Source organism: Thermobia domestica, chromosome 1 (assembly GCF_964235325.1).
Source record: "Thermobia domestica chromosome 1, izTheDome1.hap1.1, whole genome shotgun sequence".
In the NCBI taxonomy this organism is placed as follows: Eukaryota; Metazoa; Arthropoda; class Insecta; order Zygentoma; family Lepismatidae; genus Thermobia; species Thermobia domestica.
Genome location: NC_137454.1, coordinates 344,853,728 through 344,874,015, shown reverse-complemented (window position 1 = coordinate 344,874,015; position 20,288 = coordinate 344,853,728). Strand labels below are relative to the sequence as shown.

At 35.1% G+C, this 20,288-nt stretch overlaps 1 protein-coding gene across 1 annotated transcript; it reads left to right on the top strand.

The window, feature by feature from the left end:
• Positions 1–10,007: 10,007 nt before the first annotated feature.
• Positions 10,008–19,469, top strand: LOC145681435 (uncharacterized). Its single transcript, XM_081753082.1, has 2 exons — positions 10,008–10,440; positions 19,186–19,469. Exons 1-2 carry the CDS (start codon positions 10,008–10,010, stop codon positions 19,467–19,469), a joined length of 717 nt encoding a protein of 238 aa, XP_081609208.1.
• The last annotated feature ends 819 nt before the right edge of the window (positions 19,470–20,288 follow it).

Below are 20,288 nucleotides of genomic sequence, written 5' to 3'. Positions count from 1 at the left end.
GCCTCTAGCGGAAGCATCATTGTTGAGTAATATATAGTCGTTCTTTATATAATCTCATAGCTTTCCACTACTATGTTATTTTTAATATATATATACGTCCCGCACCTAATCTATTGTCATATGCGAGGTAAGTAAAAAAAGATATCGCAAAACATGATAATGGAAAGAAGTCTGGCGTCTAGGAAAGGTTTAATAGACATTGGTATAATATAAATTGTGGTAATGTAATCTATTTATTGTATATTTACAACCAAAATGTACAGATCTTTGTCTGCACATCAACCCATCAGACACGCAGAAATTCATATTCCTATGTAAATAACACATTTTATTTTGTTGTAAGTTATAAGTAAGCAACATAGATACAAGTTACTTTCCAAATTTTAATTTATACCATGCACATTAAACACTTTGCAAATCAGTTTTATTGGTGTTACGAACCTAGTAGGTTGATTTGCCGGTGATAAAACTTTAGTAATCTTTGCTTTTATAGTATTTGCAACAGTGCTTCCCTCAATTGTCTTTCTAATTGCAATCTCTTCTATTTTTAAATTAAAAATGTCATTCAAAACCAAAAGATCAAAATCAGCAGTTGAATCAGCTGGAAAAAAAAAAAAAAAAAAAAAAAGTGGACACAGAACTTTGCGACATATAGAAAACGCCGTCCCAGCTGAAATGAAAACGAACATGAGTGAAATGTGTAAAATGCTTACAAACGGAGACATAGTTGATGGATATTTGGGGTTGTGAAATGAACTGAAAGGGCAGTCGGATAGAATAAAGATAATCTCTTAAGAACTGTAAAGACTTTGGGAGAAGCTGATTTTTCCTTTGCTTACTATGCAGCAAATTTCAGCAAAAGTTGCCAAGCTGATACAGTTGTTCGTAAAAAGGAGGATTGAGGTATTTGAAAAATCTCTCACTAGTGTCTTCGATATTACAAAAAAAAAAAAAAAAAAAAAAAAAAAAAAAAAAAAAAAGGAAACTGGCTTTGCAGTGAAGACAAAGAATTGTATAGAAAAGAACTTGAATCTGGTGGCCGAGTCAGATACACTACAGAGAAAGTTGCCTCTATATCAACGATCCATTCGAAAAGGCGAAGTAGCTCAATTGGTCTGTGTACAAGCCAAGTGCAACATGTGAGTATCAGTGATACTGAAAAAGGTAAAGTCAGTAGTGACTCTGAATTTTCAGAAGAGCCTCCCCCTATGAAATGTAAGTATCAAGCAACAAAATCTGCAGCCAAACTCGTGTCAAAACTGTCTCTGTCCACAAGAAAAGCAGCGAAAGTTTTTCAGAACTTGGCTGAAGAAGAAATAAATGTACCAACACCTTCACAATCGGGGATTTTGCGTCGAATGATCAAGGAAGCTGAAACAGTGAAGAACCAGCTTAAAGAAATTCCGGTTGTATTTTGATGGGACGAGAATAAGAAGAAAAGATTATCAAGCGCAGAATTGTGGAAGAAGTCTTCGCTTTGGAGTTTTGGTTTGTGAAAGCAGATCCGCCGAGAATATCTATATCTTACTGCAAGCCTTGTTGGATGAATATAATGCATGGAAGAGTATTAAAATGATCATTTCTGACATCACAGCATTGAATATAGGGCACAAAAGTGGTGTTGTTGTTAGACTCCAAAGACATTTCAAACAAATGGGTTTCGATTAGCCTCATTTTATAGAATGTCAGCACCATATTCTTGACCTGGTTCTGCGACACTGGATGGATTCAGTATTCCCAGCAAACTCACGGTCGTCCAGTTTCAACTATCAATTCATTGAAGATGTTTTGGCTCGGTACGAGGACTTACAAGAAAACTATTCTGGCACAGGAAAGATACCACCACGTGAAAACCCAGGATGGAGAAATGATTTCCGGTTTTTATTTTAACTTTATGAAGGGTATAATTTCTACCGCGAGGAGAACAATTGGCCTCAGTTGAACTGGCAGAAGGTATCTTCCCTTAACAATGCTAGGTGGGATTCACGTGCAATCTATGCTGGTTGCCTTTTTTCTCCTTCCAAAATGAAGAGATCAGCTACAACGTACTTGCGACTTCATCCCAACTAGATGGACAAAGGTATGTTTTTCAATTTAGCATTATACAGAGGACTCATACAATGAATTGCATGCTGCTATCTCCGACCTAAAGTGTCCTAAAGCTTTAAAGTGTTTTTCCACCCACTAGGTAAAAGAACGTTCTATGCTGGATGTGCCTCGCTCAAATATGGTGGCCGAGCGAGCTGTGAAAGTGATGCAATAGCATCACCACAGTTGCAAAAGTGACAAATTTCTCAACAGCAAGTTCATTAACAGTAATTCACAAATTTAAAACCATTTTACTAATGTACTGTATAGAATATTCAGTGCCAAATGCAGACTGTTTAAGAAGACGAATTTTCTTTTAATGCTAAAACAGCATCAATGTAGGTGCGGGAGCTTTTTTTACAATTAAACAAAATCAGACATTTTTGAGGTTTGCAGGATAATGTTCAGTGTTTGCCACCCCAGCCTTTTCAATTTGAAGAAAATCCTATACCTATATATATATATGACAAGTGTATCGCGATGTCATACACTTGAAATAAAATGTGTCGTTAGGAAAAAAGCTCGGGAATCAGTAGTCTTAGGAATAGATTCTGCTATATTTTTGTAGTGGAGCTCGGCCAGTGACAAGTTCGGCTCGAGTTGAATATGGTACTTTAATTTTCGGTAACTACCGGCCGAGAGCTTTGTACGCCGAGAGTTCACCGACTGTGTTTTGTATGTTACAATGTATGGACTGATCTCAGAATGTGCTCTGCATAATTTAACAGTCGATGCCGCATACCTGTGTTGCGTCACCTTTATGTTTTCAGTCCATTGGTTTATCCGGGGAAATACTTTTTCCTGTTTTCTTTGAAAACTGATATTTTATTGGTATGATTTTATGGATTTCTTCTCCAAATCCACTTAAATGGCCATTATTTTGTATAGAAATTCTTTTTTTTATCTAAGATTTTAATAGTTAATAATCAAACGTACATACTATTAAAATTATATACTTTATAATTCAAGATCATTTTGAAAACACAAGAGATATTTAACGAGAATAGAAGACGAAATCAGCAAAATTACATGATTAAAATTCCAATTAATTTCAAAGAAAAATAGAAAAATGATACCCTACATATATCAATTAACTCAAAAATAAATAAAACAAGATATAGACATTCAACACCAATAAGAGACTACCTATTAATAGTAGGTATAATTTACTCATGTTAATATTTTAATTATATTAAGAGTCTTCATCCCGGCGAAATTAAAATACCGCTAAATTTTCAGTAAGTATGTGATATCTAAAATATGGAACAAGAGCGCCCTAGACAACATTATTTTACATGAGAAACCGTAATCACGACTCACTTATCTGCTTTCGATTTCGAGCCATTTTGAAAATCGGCATTTATTTTCGCGTTTCTAAACAGCTGAAAACGGAAAGCCACTAGGTGACTTATGATAACGGTATCTCACGCAAAATAATATTGTCTAGGGCGCTCTTGTTCCACATTTCGATTATCTTCTATCTATTTGAAGACATCACATAATTACTGTAAAATTAGCGGTATTTTAATTTCGCCGGGATGAAGACTCTTAACTGTAATAGTAGTTGTAAAGCAATGCTTAAAAGGTATAATCTTGTTTAAATGCACAAAACCTTTGAAGGATTTTTAAAGAGTTTCGCTTACCAAAACTTCTTTATTTGTTTATTCTGTTTGTTTCTCCGTTCGTCAATAAATAAAAGAAAAAAAGACTACTTGATGGATCAGCATTAATTTTGGTCACGATGTAGAGATTCAAAAAATTAGGCATCGAGCTCGTTGATGCAGATGATCCATACAAATGGTAGAAAATGAAATCAAGTCTTCCAGATTAACGTAGCACGATTATATCCTCTTGGCTAAGGAAGACAAATGATTAAAGCAACTGAATGATAATGGAAGATTTGGTGGAATGAGAACGTGGGAGAAAACAGGAGTATCCCGAGAAAACCAACGGACACAATGTTGTCTACAAACTTACGTTGCAGGAGATCGAACAAGAGACATAATCGCACCAGATGTAAGCGCTCTACCACTGAGTCATCCTGCTCAAAAATGGTAGTTGAGTTGATTTTGAGTTTAACGTCCCTTTTCATCAGCGAGGCTATATGAAACGTGGACCTACTGATTAACGTGGAATCCGAACCACATGAGCTCCCGCCGGGAATCGAACCCGGGTCAAAAATGGTAGATATCAACCATTTTCTATTTTAACGTTGATCACTATAGACCAAAAATGGTAAATATAGAAAGAGAAGCTGTTTTCTTCTATCGATTAAGTGTCCAAAAGATACACTTCATGTCCATCCTTAAGTTTCTACAAATCCAGAATTTACCGAACTTCCAATATCGATATTGATTATATGCAGGAAAAACTATGAAAGATAACGAGAAACTGCTTTCTGGAATCGATTTAGTGTTCTAAGAACAGGTACCATGATCTCTCTTAACCCTATATTCAAACAAGAAGTGGCGAAGATCAACCATTTCCGTCTTTAACGTTACAAATGATAATAGATTTTAATATTTCTACTAAAACCTGAAGTGTAAGATTTCACACGCCGATTTACGCAAATCGATTTGCGAAGGTACAGTAAGTCAACCATCAAGATAATTTTTATTTAAATGTTTCGTGTTGTCTAAGGCTAAAGGAATTTCATATCCTAGATATATCCTCGGAAAATTAGGTAACTCTACCCTTTGTTACACCGTCTAACTATGTGAATCATATTGGTAAAATAACGAAGCCCAAGTTCTTTCATAATGGAACAATTAGTTTCAGTCAAAGTCAAACAAAGGAACACAATGTCAAATTAGTATGACTTCTTATCCTGAGAACCTTTATTCTGACTATCCTGACATACACCTTTTAGATCATTTATCTGATACAATCAACTAGCCAAAGAACATCAATACAAATACAGATCATTCTTGAATATTGTTCGTTTACGTGTCGCAAGTACATAATAAGCTTCATCATTCTTTGTAAATTCATCTAATGTGTATCTACATATTAAATCCATCATAAAAGTTCATTAACTAAACACATCTAAACTATAGGGCGACGATTATGAATCAGATGTAGGCTTATGTAATGGTGACGCACATATATAAAGCATACGAGCATAATGACAATTACGAGATTATACATTTTGAAAAGAGACTCATTTACAACTTTATACACGGCAAAATTCATCATTAACTTCGTTGTATATAATTTGGAAAGAATCTGGCTACTGTAGTGACGTAGAAATACTTATTGCTAATGGTATACATAAATGCATGCATCTCGAACTAAATTCGGAGAATTCAGACTAAGTTTGACGAATTCAGTTGAAGAAACTACCATTCTATTATATTTTCTACGTAAAATGTCTTAAAAAGTGGGTTTCTATATGGAATTTGCTTTATTTTATCTTTTAAAAATTCTCACAGTAATCTATATATCTTAATACAATTTTCCCGAAGGAAAAGAAACAAGTGAGTTTCGTTTTACAGTGTGAAACTAGGGAAGACTTCCACACTATGGGAACTCAATGCTCAAACTTGAAGTAATACATCCATAACTGCTGCTTCAAATAGATTAATAAGATAGAAGATAAAACCTGTTTTTCAAACGCTGAATCCATATCAGAAAGCCCTTATTCGCTATGCCTTACTGGTTTAGTTCTATAGTGATAAAGATTGAATCTAGGAACCGTTAATTTGAACCACTTTTGGATTGAATAGATGCTTAAGGGAGGAGGTAGAATCAACTTTTGGGAAGCTGAATCAACTGCAAAAAACTGTATCTCGATATCTGTTACTGTTTTCCCTCTATGGAAATCTGTATTGAAATTGGAAAAAGTAAATTTCAACCACTTCCAGTTTTGGCAGAGCATTGCGGGTTGTGATGGTATATTCTCTCGAGACACTGAATTACATGCAACAAAAAAACAAAAAAAAAAAACTGCTTCGCGCTATCTGTCACCGTTTCCGTTCTACAACGATAAATATTCAAACCGGAAATAGCCAATTTGAACCACTTCCGATTTCAATAGAAGGGTAACGGAGAAAATGGAACCTGTTCCTGGGACACTGAATCGATTGCAAAAAACCACATCTCGATATCTATTACCGTTTTTGCTCTGATGCCTGTCGGCAGACGGATGGAAGACAAAACCGTTCTATAAGACTTCCGTCATGCATAGCATATGTTGGAAGTCCAACATACAATAGATAATCAAAACAATCATTCTTTAACACTAATTGATTGCATGTATGCTGAAAACAAGAATGCGTAGTACATAACACGACAAACAGAAAATTAGTACATATAAAGTATAACACAGGAAATAATAACAAAGACAACAGGAAGATAAAAATTAAGTATACCACGACGCAAGGAGATAGTAACGGCTAACATAACGTGTTAACGAAAGAGAGGTACAGATTAATATAAAACAGGCACAAAGCAGAAAAAGACAAAATTTTCTAATGACGCAGAACGGGCCATTACAAGTGGTAGAAATCTACCACCATTTTCGATTTCAATATTAACCATAAGATAATATTACTCCATACAAAACAGAGTTCTGCACCTGTTGTACACGTGACACTGATACTTTTCTAAATTGATGGCGTTACACTCTTGTCTAATCTAGGAGGTTTTCAACTTGAAAGATCTCTAAACATTAGCTGAAACTACTTGAATGTTATATTATTAAAAAATGAAAAACAGTATCATACACCACCAAAATGAACCACAAAGTGTATACTATTAATCAAACTGCAATTACGTGGCTTATTTAACTGTACTTGGAGTCACTCTGCAGTCAAATCTATCATTCGATATTCATGTCAACAGAGTAGTTGGAGAGAACTTTGGGAACCTTAGTTTTGTGATGAGATTAGGAAGTGATTTTTCTAACATTAATGTCCTGAAAACATTATACATTGCCTATGTAAGGTCTGAAGTGGAATATGAAGCGATAATATAGGGTTCTAATAGTAAACAATATGTAAACGGAATCGAAAATAATTAAAATAAGTATGTGTGCTTTTTAACATATAAAGAAACAGGGATATAACCGAAATTTGAGAAGTACGATCTTCGAAGCAAATATTCTTTACAATCACTTAAAAGCAGGAGAATCACTTGAAACCCTGTTAATGTAAAGAAAATCATAGACTCACAGTGAAATAGCTATTACATCGACACTGTTCATTGAAAAATCATGGTTTATAGCCAAGTTTTGTAATGATAGACAGAACAAGTATGAAGGGAAAGCATGTATTAGTATACAAGCTTTTCCCTCATATTTAATCCATCTATCAATATAAACCTTAATACACACATTTCTTATCCTTAATAGTATTTTTCGAGATACATTTGGATTGTGTGCTTTTAACCGCGGGCACTCCAGAGCGGTCCAAAGTTGATGGGAGGGATTTCTGGAGGAAATTCTCCCAACATTCTTCCAATTTTCCCTGTTAAGTACGTTATGGGCCCCAATACATAGTACCTTTGGAAATGTTGTTTCGTACTGAAGAGAATGAACTATAAACCATAACTTTCCAATGAACAGTGTTGATACAAAATAGCTATTTCACTGTGAGTCTATGATTTTCTTTATTTTAAAAGGGTTAATGGGCCGCAAGGACTTACTCCGTTGTCCATGGCACCTATTTTTTTCTTTTCTTTTCTTTCTTTTCTTTCTTTTTTTTTTTTGGGTGCATCAACGTATCTTTATTATTTTTATCTAATGGGCTAGGTTTGTTTCGGATGTCCGTATGACATCAAGTCCGTTCCTTGTTTTCAGAAAAATAAAAAATGCAGTTTTGAAACTGTAAAATCAAAATAAACCCATTTTTTATGGAGATAAAAGTTACATTAATCGAATGCTGCGTAGGGAAACTTTTTTTCCCGCTTATTGTATTCGCATGGTAATAATTTTTTTTTTTTCCCCGCTGTGAATTGAAGCCCTTCTTGCACGTAAATTATAGACAAATTCCTGTATGCATGTAATCTTTATCTTTCGATTATTTTGTTGCTCTTTGCATACACAAGTCTGTGTTAAGACGTTTCTTGCCCAGTTAAAAATCTATAGTAGGTGTAAAAACAACTCCAAATGAAAAAAAATATGTTTGTTGATTATATTAATTTACTAAAAGCAGTGTATTGCATATTGTGTTAAGGTTTGTTCTTCTCAAATAAAATAAAATAAATAATATCAATCTTGGACTTCTGGCTCGACCTGCTGAACTGTAGGACAATTTATGATCAATTCATACAAGTGTTTGTGCTCGCCAGGGACATAAGGCAGAAGTTTCCTGATGCCGTTGATTTTGGCACTCTTGATGGAAACCTTACCCGGCATAAGCTGCAGGTAGTGGGGCAATGTTGGTTTTAGTTCATCCTTGTACATTTTGTATGAGTGTATTATTACACTGTCAATGGTTTGACTTGCATGATTTTATCAAAGTTCTCTCGGCAGTTAATTTTAAGTTACGTAAGTTAGTTCAGATACAGTTATTTTAAGAATCTAAGAACATTATAATGTATTAGAGCTACTATATGTTTTACCTGTCATGTTCTCTTTTCGAACCCTGTAATTTAGAAAGAAGGATTTAAGAATTAAAATATGTAGGAGGTTCTTGAATAAAGAGCCTATTGAAAGATTTATAATAAAATATTTGGTATCGAGTATTGCCTAGGTATATCCTATATAATAGAAACATAACCACTAGACAAAAATGAACAAAAAAGAATGAAAGTGTCGAAATGTGAGTGTGAAGAAAATTAGAGAAATTAACTAGGTTTAATAGAAGTTTACAATAGCATGAAAAAGAAGTATTTTGTGTCAAGTGACTTAATAATGGCAGAAAGCCTATGATGGTGATGATGGTTGTACACTTATCCTATAGGATAAAGACATGAAAGAAAAATTAAAGTGGATGATGAAAAATTAGTGGAATGAGAAATTCAATGAATGCAAGACCCACATAAATCCCACAAGTATGATGTCTACATTACGTAAGGGTGCAAAGTTTCATGTCTTATGCGGGAACTTTCGTATTTGGCACAATTCTTAAACTTTCTTCTGTCTTCCGATTTGATTTAATCCGGGAATTCATATCTTCCGTTCCTAATAAGAATGGCACCAAAATTGTGACTTCTTAATGAAAAATGCAGGTGAAATTTCAATTTTTAAAGTTTCTTTCTTCCTTTCTTATGGAGGTATTGAAATTTTCTGCAATGTTTTAAATATTCTGCAATCATTTTTTACAGCAAGTGCATTTTGTAATAAAATGTGTTAAATCTAAGCATTTTTACTCATCCATAATAGTCGTAATGTCGTAATAAAATCTCCTTTATTTGAACAAAAGAAAAATGTTATCAACCTTAGAACAGGATCGAACAAAGATCTTTTGCATCAAAATCAATTCTCTACCTCAGATGCGCCATGCCACAACAAACAAAATATGTATCCCCCTACTTAGGCGGGAAAGTTAATATTTATCTATGACTGGCAAGTGGAGCAAACATATATTTCCTTATGATTAACCACTTCGTTTATCAGTAAAATGTTTAATGAATACTTTAAAAAAGAATTTTTTGTTACTATCTAAATAGAATAAACATCATTTGCATTATTATATGGTCTGTCACACTTATGGACATATAGCAATGAACTTGAGCTGAAGTTCTGCATTCCAGACACTGTCTGTATTTCAAGCACAAAAGAATCAACTTATTTTGTAGCACGTAGACAAATAACAAAGAGGTTAATGTCTGCCCTAGTTACATTTTTTTTACTATTCTCTTTATAACTAATATTAAATTTATAATCATTGAGATATTTTTTTCTGTATAAAAAGAGCGTCCGGAATAATTTTCATAAGCATTTCTTCTTACGGTACAGAGGAAGCATCTCGGGTGCAATGTGTTCTACAAGAATATTAGTGGTTCTTTCTGTAGCTGTGCTTACTTTAGTATCAGCAAACCATGAAGAGATAGTTCCAGAAATATCCGAGAAAACAATGATTGACTGCTTATCAGATTTAGATGCCCAATGTATCAAGTTAAGAGCACTTGCTGATATGTATCATTTGGTGAAATACAAGTCTTTACGGTTGACTGATGGAGTATCTGTGGAATACAATACCGATTTGGACACGGAAACAGCAACTGCGAGGGCCATTGTTGACCAAGACTGGGCTAGTTTGTTGATTGATATGGTCCCCAGGTTCATGAGGTCCCTGTCTCTGAGGTTGAATATGTTCCCTGGAGGAAGTCTTGTTCTCAAGAAGAGTCCGAAAGAAAACGGATTGGTTTCTGTGTCCGTTGAAAGTGACGACAATGCAGTTGAAGGACGTAAGTATTAAACTACTTAAGTGTTCTTGTGATTATACGAATTTGAACGTGATAAAGTTTTTTGTATCTGAGTATGAGGTGCAATGTGAAATCAAACTCTTATGACGAAACCAAACTTTGTAGAAAGTGTCTTTCGTTTCACATTGTAAGACAGTGCGTATGTCTTCCAAACTATTGGAGTCAAATTTTATAACTAGAAGTCATAAAGCACTCAGCTCCGGTTTCAATAGACGGTAAAAGAGAAAATTAATCTAAAGTTAGGATTATAATTGCCGTTGAGACGAGACTAGAAATAAGGCTTTCTCGTCTCAGGGGCGGATCTAGAAGGTGAAAACTGGGAAGCAGCTGGAACCCAGACAATGATATGTATATCATGAGTTTATAGTAAGCTTTCAAAAAACATAAATAATAGCTTAAGTTATTTTTGTCACTCAGGCAACTGGGGGGCCTAGACTCCCCGGCTCCAAGTAAATCCGCCACTATCTCGTCTCGAATTTTCTTTAAAAATATTGTCTATTGTCAATCCTTGAATTCCTTCCCGTCTAGGTCCGTTTTGTAAATTTATCTGTATGTGCAAGATTTATTCTTTTTTTTTTTTAAACTTAATTTAATCGAGGAGTTTCCAGAATCCTTTCCACATCACAAAAGGTTCAGGAAGGATCTGATTTAGTAGCATTTAAACCATATTTACTGTACTATCCAACAAATTTTAACTTTTTTTCTCTAGAAGTCACGGAAATGGGGTTCTTAAATTCCTTCTAACCCACTAAGTCTAAATTTCAAGTTAAAATTTGCTCCATAACGTCACACTTTTTTCTATCTACAAGGTACTCCAAAAATGAAGTTAAGATATTTATATCGAGATTTAGTGTTCAGGAAAAGTTATTTTAAAGCAAAACGTGGTGCTGAGAACAAAATTTAAGTGGAAACTAAGTACATATAAGATCAGTTAACGACACTGTCAGTTTTTTAGTGGTGGCTTAAAAGATCAAAATCACTGATAAAATTTTAAATATACATATATTTTTTATACTTTACACAATACAGCTCTTATTTAAGTTGAAGAACAGTATATTAGTATATTATTGTAACTCTTATGTAAGCTTACGAAATAAGAAATGATAAGTGTTATTTTTACGTTATACAGGGTGTTCTACAACACACCCAAGCAAAAAGTTTAATAATTGTTCTTTATATTATTAGTACGGTCAATCAATCAACACAGTTCTTTTTTTTTAACTATGAGATACAAAACATAAAAACAATGTTCCAAATCTGAGACTTGGGTGAATAAGTGTTGCGCATGAGACTTATGAAATTTCTCGTCTTTTCTCGATTCGCGTCTCGAAACCCACGAGACGAGAATTATCATATTTGTTCTCTCATGGACAACAATACTTGGGATGCTGAAACTACATGGGGTGGCTGAAAGGGAGGTATACAGTACCGTACTGATCAGTTCATTGTATTTTATATCATTCCTTATTGTTATCTATCAGATAGACTTAGTTTCTTATTATTTGTTTTTATTATCTTTTTTTACTTATACCATAAGCTCGGAATAGCCGAATCAAATAAACACATGAACTAGAATGTTATACTTGATCAATGCAGGGGTGTATACCTACTTTTGGGCCATCCTGTATATTAAAAATAATTTCTTGACATTTCTTACAGTTTTCGATCTATGAAATTACAATATTAATACCGGAAAAAAAGAGATTTTTGCAATTTCCTATTTGAATCTAAAGAGTAAAGGTGAAATTGAATCTATTCTTGTCACTCAGTTTCTCACTGTCTATTACCACTTTTACTGTATTGGGGGGGGGGGGAGGGGCAAGGGTCAATATTGGAACAGGAATTTATAGATTTTCAATATCCTCAATTTCAATACAAACATCAGAGCGATTGAACTTATTCTTGAGACACTAAAATTCATATCGAGAAACCGTTTAACGATGTACGTATTACTGTTTTTACTTTATGATAGTCATTGTCGAAAGCAAAAGTCAAAAATTTCCACCACTATTGGATTCAATAGAGGGTTACCGGAAGATTATGATTACATCCGTCCCGGAATGCTTGAATATATCTTTAAAAAAATCGTTTCTCGCTTTTTTTCTAGAGTTCTTCGTTTTAAGATCAAATATTTTGAATCAGAAAAGTAGTTTTTTCAATCTGGGGGATCGGGAGTTTTAGGAGCTAGCCAGAAGAATACATGAGGCTCGCAAAGGGATGTGAAAAACATGAATGTAATTAGGATCTAATAGTGAAAAAAATATTTTAAAAAGATTATTTGGAACTTCTTATTTAGATAAATATTGCAATTTCCATACTTATTGTCTGTTACAGCAAAGAATATTTAACAAAATTTTAAATAAACGGAATGAAATCTTTTTCAGCTTAACGTCCCTCGAATATGCCCTTTACGCTAAGGGAGACAATGATTAAAGCAAGTGAATGAATTAGAAGAATTAGTAAAATGAAACGAAAGTACCTCGAAAGAACCCTCGGACACTGTTGTCCACCATAAACTTATTTGGTCGGGGATCGAACGAGGGAGTCCACACTTAAATAAATGAAGAATCTATTTTTGAAAACTAATTAGGGAATTCTGCATATTGATATTTTTTTAAAAAAATGCATATCGAAACAATACAAAATGACGGCTAATGTGGAAACTGAGCTTGGTATGATTTCACTATTTTGATAAACGATAAGCAACAATAATCGTAAAGCTAATTACAAAATACAAAGTAATTATAGAGGCCGCCGGCAAGGTGATATTAAATTTGGTCACAGTAGGAAATAGGTTGTGATAGGCTACAATAGCGGGATTGACAAAGACACGGTCACTTATAAGTGAAAAATCAAAATCTGATCAAAACCGGGGAAATAAGTTTATATTACAGTTTCGGCCATGATACATTATTGCGAAATTGTAACACAAGAGTATTATTATTATCTCCATGGTTAAGCATAATGAGCTTTTATTTTCACTCCAGGTATGTGTCTGTGTGTGTGTGTGTGTGTGGTACCTTATTTCTAGGTAACTACTGGCCGGATCTGAACCAAATTTGGTGGGGAGCTAGCCCATCGTCTAAGCAATAAAAGATCTCTATATTTGGTGAACGAGCTCGGCCAGAAACAATCTTGCCTTACATGTGTAACGTTAATTCTCGGTCACTATTGGCCAGATCTAAATGAAATTTTGGAGGCAAGTAGCTCATTGTCCAAGGAGTAGATATCGCAATTTTATTGACCAAACATTGCCAGGAACATGTTCGAATCAACTGAGCTTGCCTTGTATGTAGTATTTTATTTCCACTTTCTATTTGACTTTATTTAAATAGGGAGGAACGGTGGCTCAGAGCTAGACCTCTTACCTCTGGTGCGTTGGGTTCCTTGTTCGATCCCCATCCCAGTAAATTTGTGGTGGACAACATCGTCTCCATGGGTTTTCTCGGGGTACTCCCGTTTTTTCCCATAGTTTATTTCACCAACTCTTCCATCATCATTCAGTGTTTTAATCATCGTCTCCCTTAACCTAACCGAAGTAATCGTGGGACGTTAAAACTGAAGGATTTCATTTCATGATTTCATAATGTTTAAATATGTATTAAGGGGTAACAGAGGCTGTGTTCCACAGTTTTGTACGCCGGTTGCTTCTGAGTTCGGAACATCGACTACCTTTCCCCTCGCCATTATTATTATTATTATTATTATTAATATTATTATTATTATTATTATTATTATTATTATTATTATTATTATTATTATTATTATTATTATTATTTCATTATGCTCTTAATTTTAGGCTATTATTATTTTATATTTAGTGTAAAGCTCGTCTCGCCTAAACCTATAATGTATCCTGATAATGAATTAAAATAAACGTCTAATGCATCAGATCCTTTAAGACGATCCTATTTTGAAGGCTTTCACGCCAGTTTGAATTTCTGTGCGATAAGCCCATATTCGTCCTTTAGTCTAGACCCATGTAATAAATAATTTCACTAAAGGTTGTACTGTATATATTATACGAGACCCATGAGAGACAATCTCACGTGACCAAAGGGAGTATAGTGGCTCAGTGGTAAATAACTTATCTTAGTAGCGTGGGATTCCTGGTTCGATCCACGGCCAAGTTAGTTTGTGGTGGGCAATATCGTGTCCGTGGGTTTTCTCGGAGCACTCTCGTTTCTTCCCACTTTCTCATTCCACCAAATTATTCCATCATTCGTTTGCTTTAATCATCGTGTCCCTAAGTCTAAAGGGCGTGGGAGACCCGGGCTCGATTCCCAGCGGGAGCTCAAATGGTTCGGATTCCACGTTAATCAGTAGGTCTCGTCGCTGCTGAAAGGGACGTTAAACGCAAAATCAATTCAACTCAACCCTAAATCTAAAGGGCATCATCATTGGACGTTACAATGAAATATATCATTTTCTGACATGAACAAACTTGGAATCATTTATTTATTCCAATGGGTACCCGCTTTCCTCAGGGACATGTCTCCTATCGGTCTCAAGGTTTATTATCAATACTTTCGCAGTAATCCTTTCAACCTCCGTGTATTGTACGTGACCCCGGAAGGAAATTTGCTTAAGTCATCACTGCTTGAAATAGTGGTAGACTTTGTTGAGCTTAGTACGCATATGAAATATTTTGAGTTCCCTTCTGGCTAAGCAGTTAGCATGCGCGCCTTTGGCGTGGGAGAACCTTCTTCGATGCCCGACAGGAGCTCATGTGGTTCGAACTTCACATTAAATGGTAGGTTCACGTCTCATATTGTCTCGCTGCTGAAAGGGACGCTAAAAACAAAATCAAATCAAATCATATGAAGAATTCTTGTGTGTATACATTTGGTTCCCAAATTATGCACCATCAAAGTTGTAGTTTGGGATTCACCATGTTTCCAAATGTAAAATGTTCTACCGTTCCCCGCTGGCCTAGTGACTAACACGTACGCGATTCGATTTCCTTTGGGAGAGCACAAAAAATTAATTTCACAATGATTCACTTTAGTTTATCATCCGTCTCCTTTATCTTAAAGGACATTATCGTGTCACATTAAATTAATATTAAATTTCATTAAATATTATAACTCCTATTGAGATAAAATACAAAAAAACAGAACTGTTATTAAACGTTAATATTAAAACATAATAAAGTAAATCGTGAGGCGGTTGATTAGTTACGTTGTAAATTCTGTATGTGCTAATAATAAAGATTTCTTTTAAAACTACGTAATAGTAATAAACTCTTATAGACAGGGAAAAAATTTCACACAGTAGTAGTTCCAAATTTATCCGGTAAATATCAATAGCTGGAGGATGTTTGCTGCTGACATCTAACGGCAAAATATGTAAGTTCAATCACCTTTGTTATGTGGGATATGTATAGCTACAGTTGAAATCAATGTTACAAATGAAGACGCTGACGCTTTCGTTCAAGAGTCATTGTGTAGAGTAACGAACTACGTAAGTAGCCGTTAATCATTAAGATGTTAACGGATTTATTCCGCTAACTAACCCAACCAAGATAGTCATTCTAGCTATTTATTGCAAGAAAATAAGATTCAAAAGTTCACTTTCGTTCAGGAGTTATCGTGGAATTAACGGAAATACGTAAGTCCCCGTTATTAGTTAAGATGTCCGTTAACGAACTCAACCGAAATAACAGCTCTAGCTAACCATAGCGAAAAGAATTCAGAAATTCGCTTCCGTTCAAGAGTTATCGTGTGGTATAAGCCTAATGGACGTACCGACGAAAAATGAAATTACATATTTCACTTTAAAATCTCACGATTATGTCCTTTAGGCTAAGGGATACTAATTAAAGCATTGGTAGAATGATGGAAGAATTGGTAGAATGAGAATGTAGGAAGAAACGAGAGTATCACGAGTAAACCCAAGTACACGATGTTGTCTGCCACAAAATTACTTGGCCGGGGATCGAAACAGCGACTCATGCGCCAGTGATAAGCGCTTACCCATTGAGCCATCGTACCCCCGCGTATGGACGAGATGTACTTACAATGTGTAAACTTTCTACTTATGTTAGTATGAATATGGTTCTCGTTTCACGGTTTTTAACTACATATTTATATATAGGATGTTTCTTTGTTTGTATGTATTGCAAGTAATACAAATTTCCTCATAAGAAAGAGTAACCAAAAGCTTCCTGTAGTTTATTTTTAACGCTGATCCTTCTTTTTCTCATTTCATTTTGTTTTATCCTTCCCTAATTTTTTTCACTTCTGGTCTCGAAGGGGGGGTCTTGACCCCCCGGAACCTTCCTTGGCTACGTGCCTGTAATAGTAGAAATTTTTTACTGAAATAGGCCCATGATTCAATTTTGTTTTATTTACCTTTTGTGTTCTGTTTTGTTTATGTAATGTAGTGAACCTGTTTGATACTTCATTTATAATTTCATGCTCGTATCATATATGGAGTAAGAAAATTTTGTCTTACAATGGACCTCTCTCGAACGGCGGGGAGCTTCTCTGGGAGGCAGTTGCCCCTCTGCCCCTCACAAATTACGGCCCTGAGAAAAAGTATACTGCAGAATATTTCAAAAAGAAGAAATGTATTCATTATATTGTGCAGTACATGGAGGACTAACCCTATTAGCTATGGAGAGAATACCAGAAGGAAAAATACCTAGAGCAGGGCCACGACTGAAATATAGGGGCCAAATAATACAAGATGTAGGGAAGTAAAAGTATATAGGAATAAAATGTGTAGGTTAGGATAGGAAAGTACAGAAAACTGCGTCACCCAATCGAAAGATTGCTGACCTGACAAAAGAAGCAAGCAAGTCCTCTGCCATCTTTGTTCGCTCATCCTTTCCAACGTATGATTTGTTAATTATCTAGATCTAATTTGATTTTGGTAAGTCAACTTTATTTTCAGAGATTAAATTGCCCATAGCACATTGGAATGTTAGGGACATTTCACGGATATACATTTCGGAGTGCTTCTCGTTATTCTTGATGGAAACTAGTCTGCTGATCACGGGAATGTTCAATAACAAAAACCTAATTAGTCTTCCTGTATATATTTTCGGTTCCACAGCGTGAGAAGTAAACAATAACAGTAATAATAATTCTGTTCGATGGGTTCATTTTGAAACACTGAAGTTTCTTTCAATTTTACGTCCGAAGTCTATGGCTGGTGCTTGTAGAATAGAGGAATCATTAATGAAACTGAATGATTATCAAATAATTGGTGGAACGGGAAAGTAGGAGAATACGGAAAAATTTCGATAAAACCTATGAACACGATGTTCTCAGACATAAATTTGCGTGGCTCCAGATCAAAATAGGAATCCTGAAAGACGTATCTCCGTGGTCTTCTATTTTATCACTTTTTAACTTGATCTAATATGACAGGGACACAAACACAAAGTTTGAGGAGAGCTAAAAGAATGACCATGTTTTCCAGGAGGACTAAAACTTAGTGATTTTTGCCTCAGATTGAGGCTCAGTGGTCCCCCAATACGAGTATTTGGATTTCACTCCTTCTGAGTTTTATATCTTTAATATAAAAAACTAAGGGCCATAATTTAAGTAACCAAGTGACCTGTCTTATTTTAGAAAGTTTATCCAACGGATTAAAAAGGAAATTTAGACAATGGGGAATTTTATACTCTTGTCGTTCTCGTCGTCACAGATATATAATACGAGCTTCCTTCTGGGTATATGAATATTGTTCTCAGTTATAGTCTGAGAGACATTTGTTCGTGTTCCAATGAGAGTACATAAGAACTATATCTCAGAGTACTGCTGCTGAATAAACAATCAATGAATCAATCAATCTAGTATCATACGGATAATAGGATCTATATATTTAAAAAAGGAGAGAGACTGTTCATACGTTACGCCTGTGAGCATGCCTGAAATGTGTAAGAGTTGTGAGGAAATGAGACCTTTGCATACATCAAACAATTTGTAGAGTAATATATATCAGGATCTTAGGAGGTGGGAAACTTATTTTGCACGTTTATCCGCATGGAGTTGGCTCAGTACTCAATAGCAAAGGAAAGTTCCTTACCGTTTAAATTCACTCCGTAGTTGTGACCTAAATAGTAATTGTTTTGTTCAAGATTCCAGATACGTTACGTTTAAAGCTTTTCATAGATGAGTAATGGGATATGGCCAATTGGAGGCCATTTCACCTACCAATTACATCTACTGTTGGAAGGAATTCACCCAGCATGTGAAACTGCACCCGGAGCTGCAAGGCAAGCTTACATCCTCCTTTGATAATAGATGTCCAGACACTGTAAGGTATCGAATCGCACGGTATGATCACAACGTCACAGGATCTATTCGGGATCTAAGAGCCTTCTGAAGACTAGGAAAGAGCTAAAATCCAAGCTCCCCCTACCTCAGATTAGGTTTCAAATATCACTTACAATACCGAAATCATTCAATCCACTTATTCGGAAGTGTGGCGAACCTGTCATTTTTCCGGCAAGATGTTCTAACATTTGGCTTGTCTTTATTCATACGAATTTTTTTATTGTATCCAATTATACACTCAAGCCGGGTGGACTCCTAAATATCAAATCCTAGGGTCTGCGGAACAAACTAAATTGGATAGAAGAAGTGGAGAAACAATAGTTCTAACTACATTGTTTAGCACAGTTAATGTCTGGTTTCAAGCTATTGTTTCCAGTTTATTAAAATAAATGAACATTGTTACTTCATAATTTAACAATTTTGTTATTTTATTCTCCAGGTGGTGACGAAAAGAAGAAATTGGGAGCATCTCTTCTCCTGTTCGGCGGCCTCTACACCACTTTGATCACTCTTGGATTGGTGGCTGTAAAATTCCTCGCCTTCAAAGGTCTCTTGGTAGGAAAGGTTGCTTTAGTATTAGCAGCTATTAATGGACTAACGAGGCTCTTCAGTCAGAATAGATACCAGCAACCATATGCATACTCACACGTCGATAGCTACGGACACATCGAGAAGAGTTTCAACGAGCCTAACGCATGGGCGTCATCAGTACAAGGTCACTAAACGTAAGTGAATTGTAATTATATCGTATTAGTAGGTTCTAGCCTCTTAACCTTAATCAATATTTCTGGAGAAAAGTGACAAATTTCTTTCTTATGGTTCAAAAAGGTAAATGGCAAATTGGAAATTAAGAGCTGGAGTAGAACTGGTTGAGAATTAATATTAGGGATACCACATACACAAGAACTGTGTATTTATAGATTCGTAGATAGTCACTTCTACACACCGTTTGATGTTTCTCCGATATAAAAGACTGTACCTTCCCATAGTAAAAAGCTTCAGGTCTTTTATTGAGAAAGAGATAATAAAAAATAAGTTCAAATACTTTTTATCTAGTGTAAACTTGAGAATATCGGAGATAGCCTTGAGTGATCCTTGTGTAGTATTGTGACGATTCCCTTAAGTGTTGTGTTAAGGCTACATAGCATAATTTTCTAATTTACTTCTTGTTTCTTGTATTAAATACTCCCCTTTGGAAACGCTACATGTTTCATTACGTCAATTTCGCTCTTTGATCTAGTGTCATGCATGTCTTTGATACAACCAATCTTGGCTTATGTTTGTGTTGTGACATATATAATGATCTTTAGCCTGTATCGTAAGTACTTTGAGTAGCCTAAAATTTCTTACATAGTATCCCACCGATCATGCATAAAGCTGTCGGAATTCCGCTATTGTCAAGAGTGATTAATACTTTTATAATAAACAGTACTATTAATGTCTAATAAGAATAATTCATATCTGGAGTGTCTATTGAGTTGATGCGATTTAAAGGACAGACTGATATAAATCACTTTCAAATGCCAAAAAGCTGCGAAAACT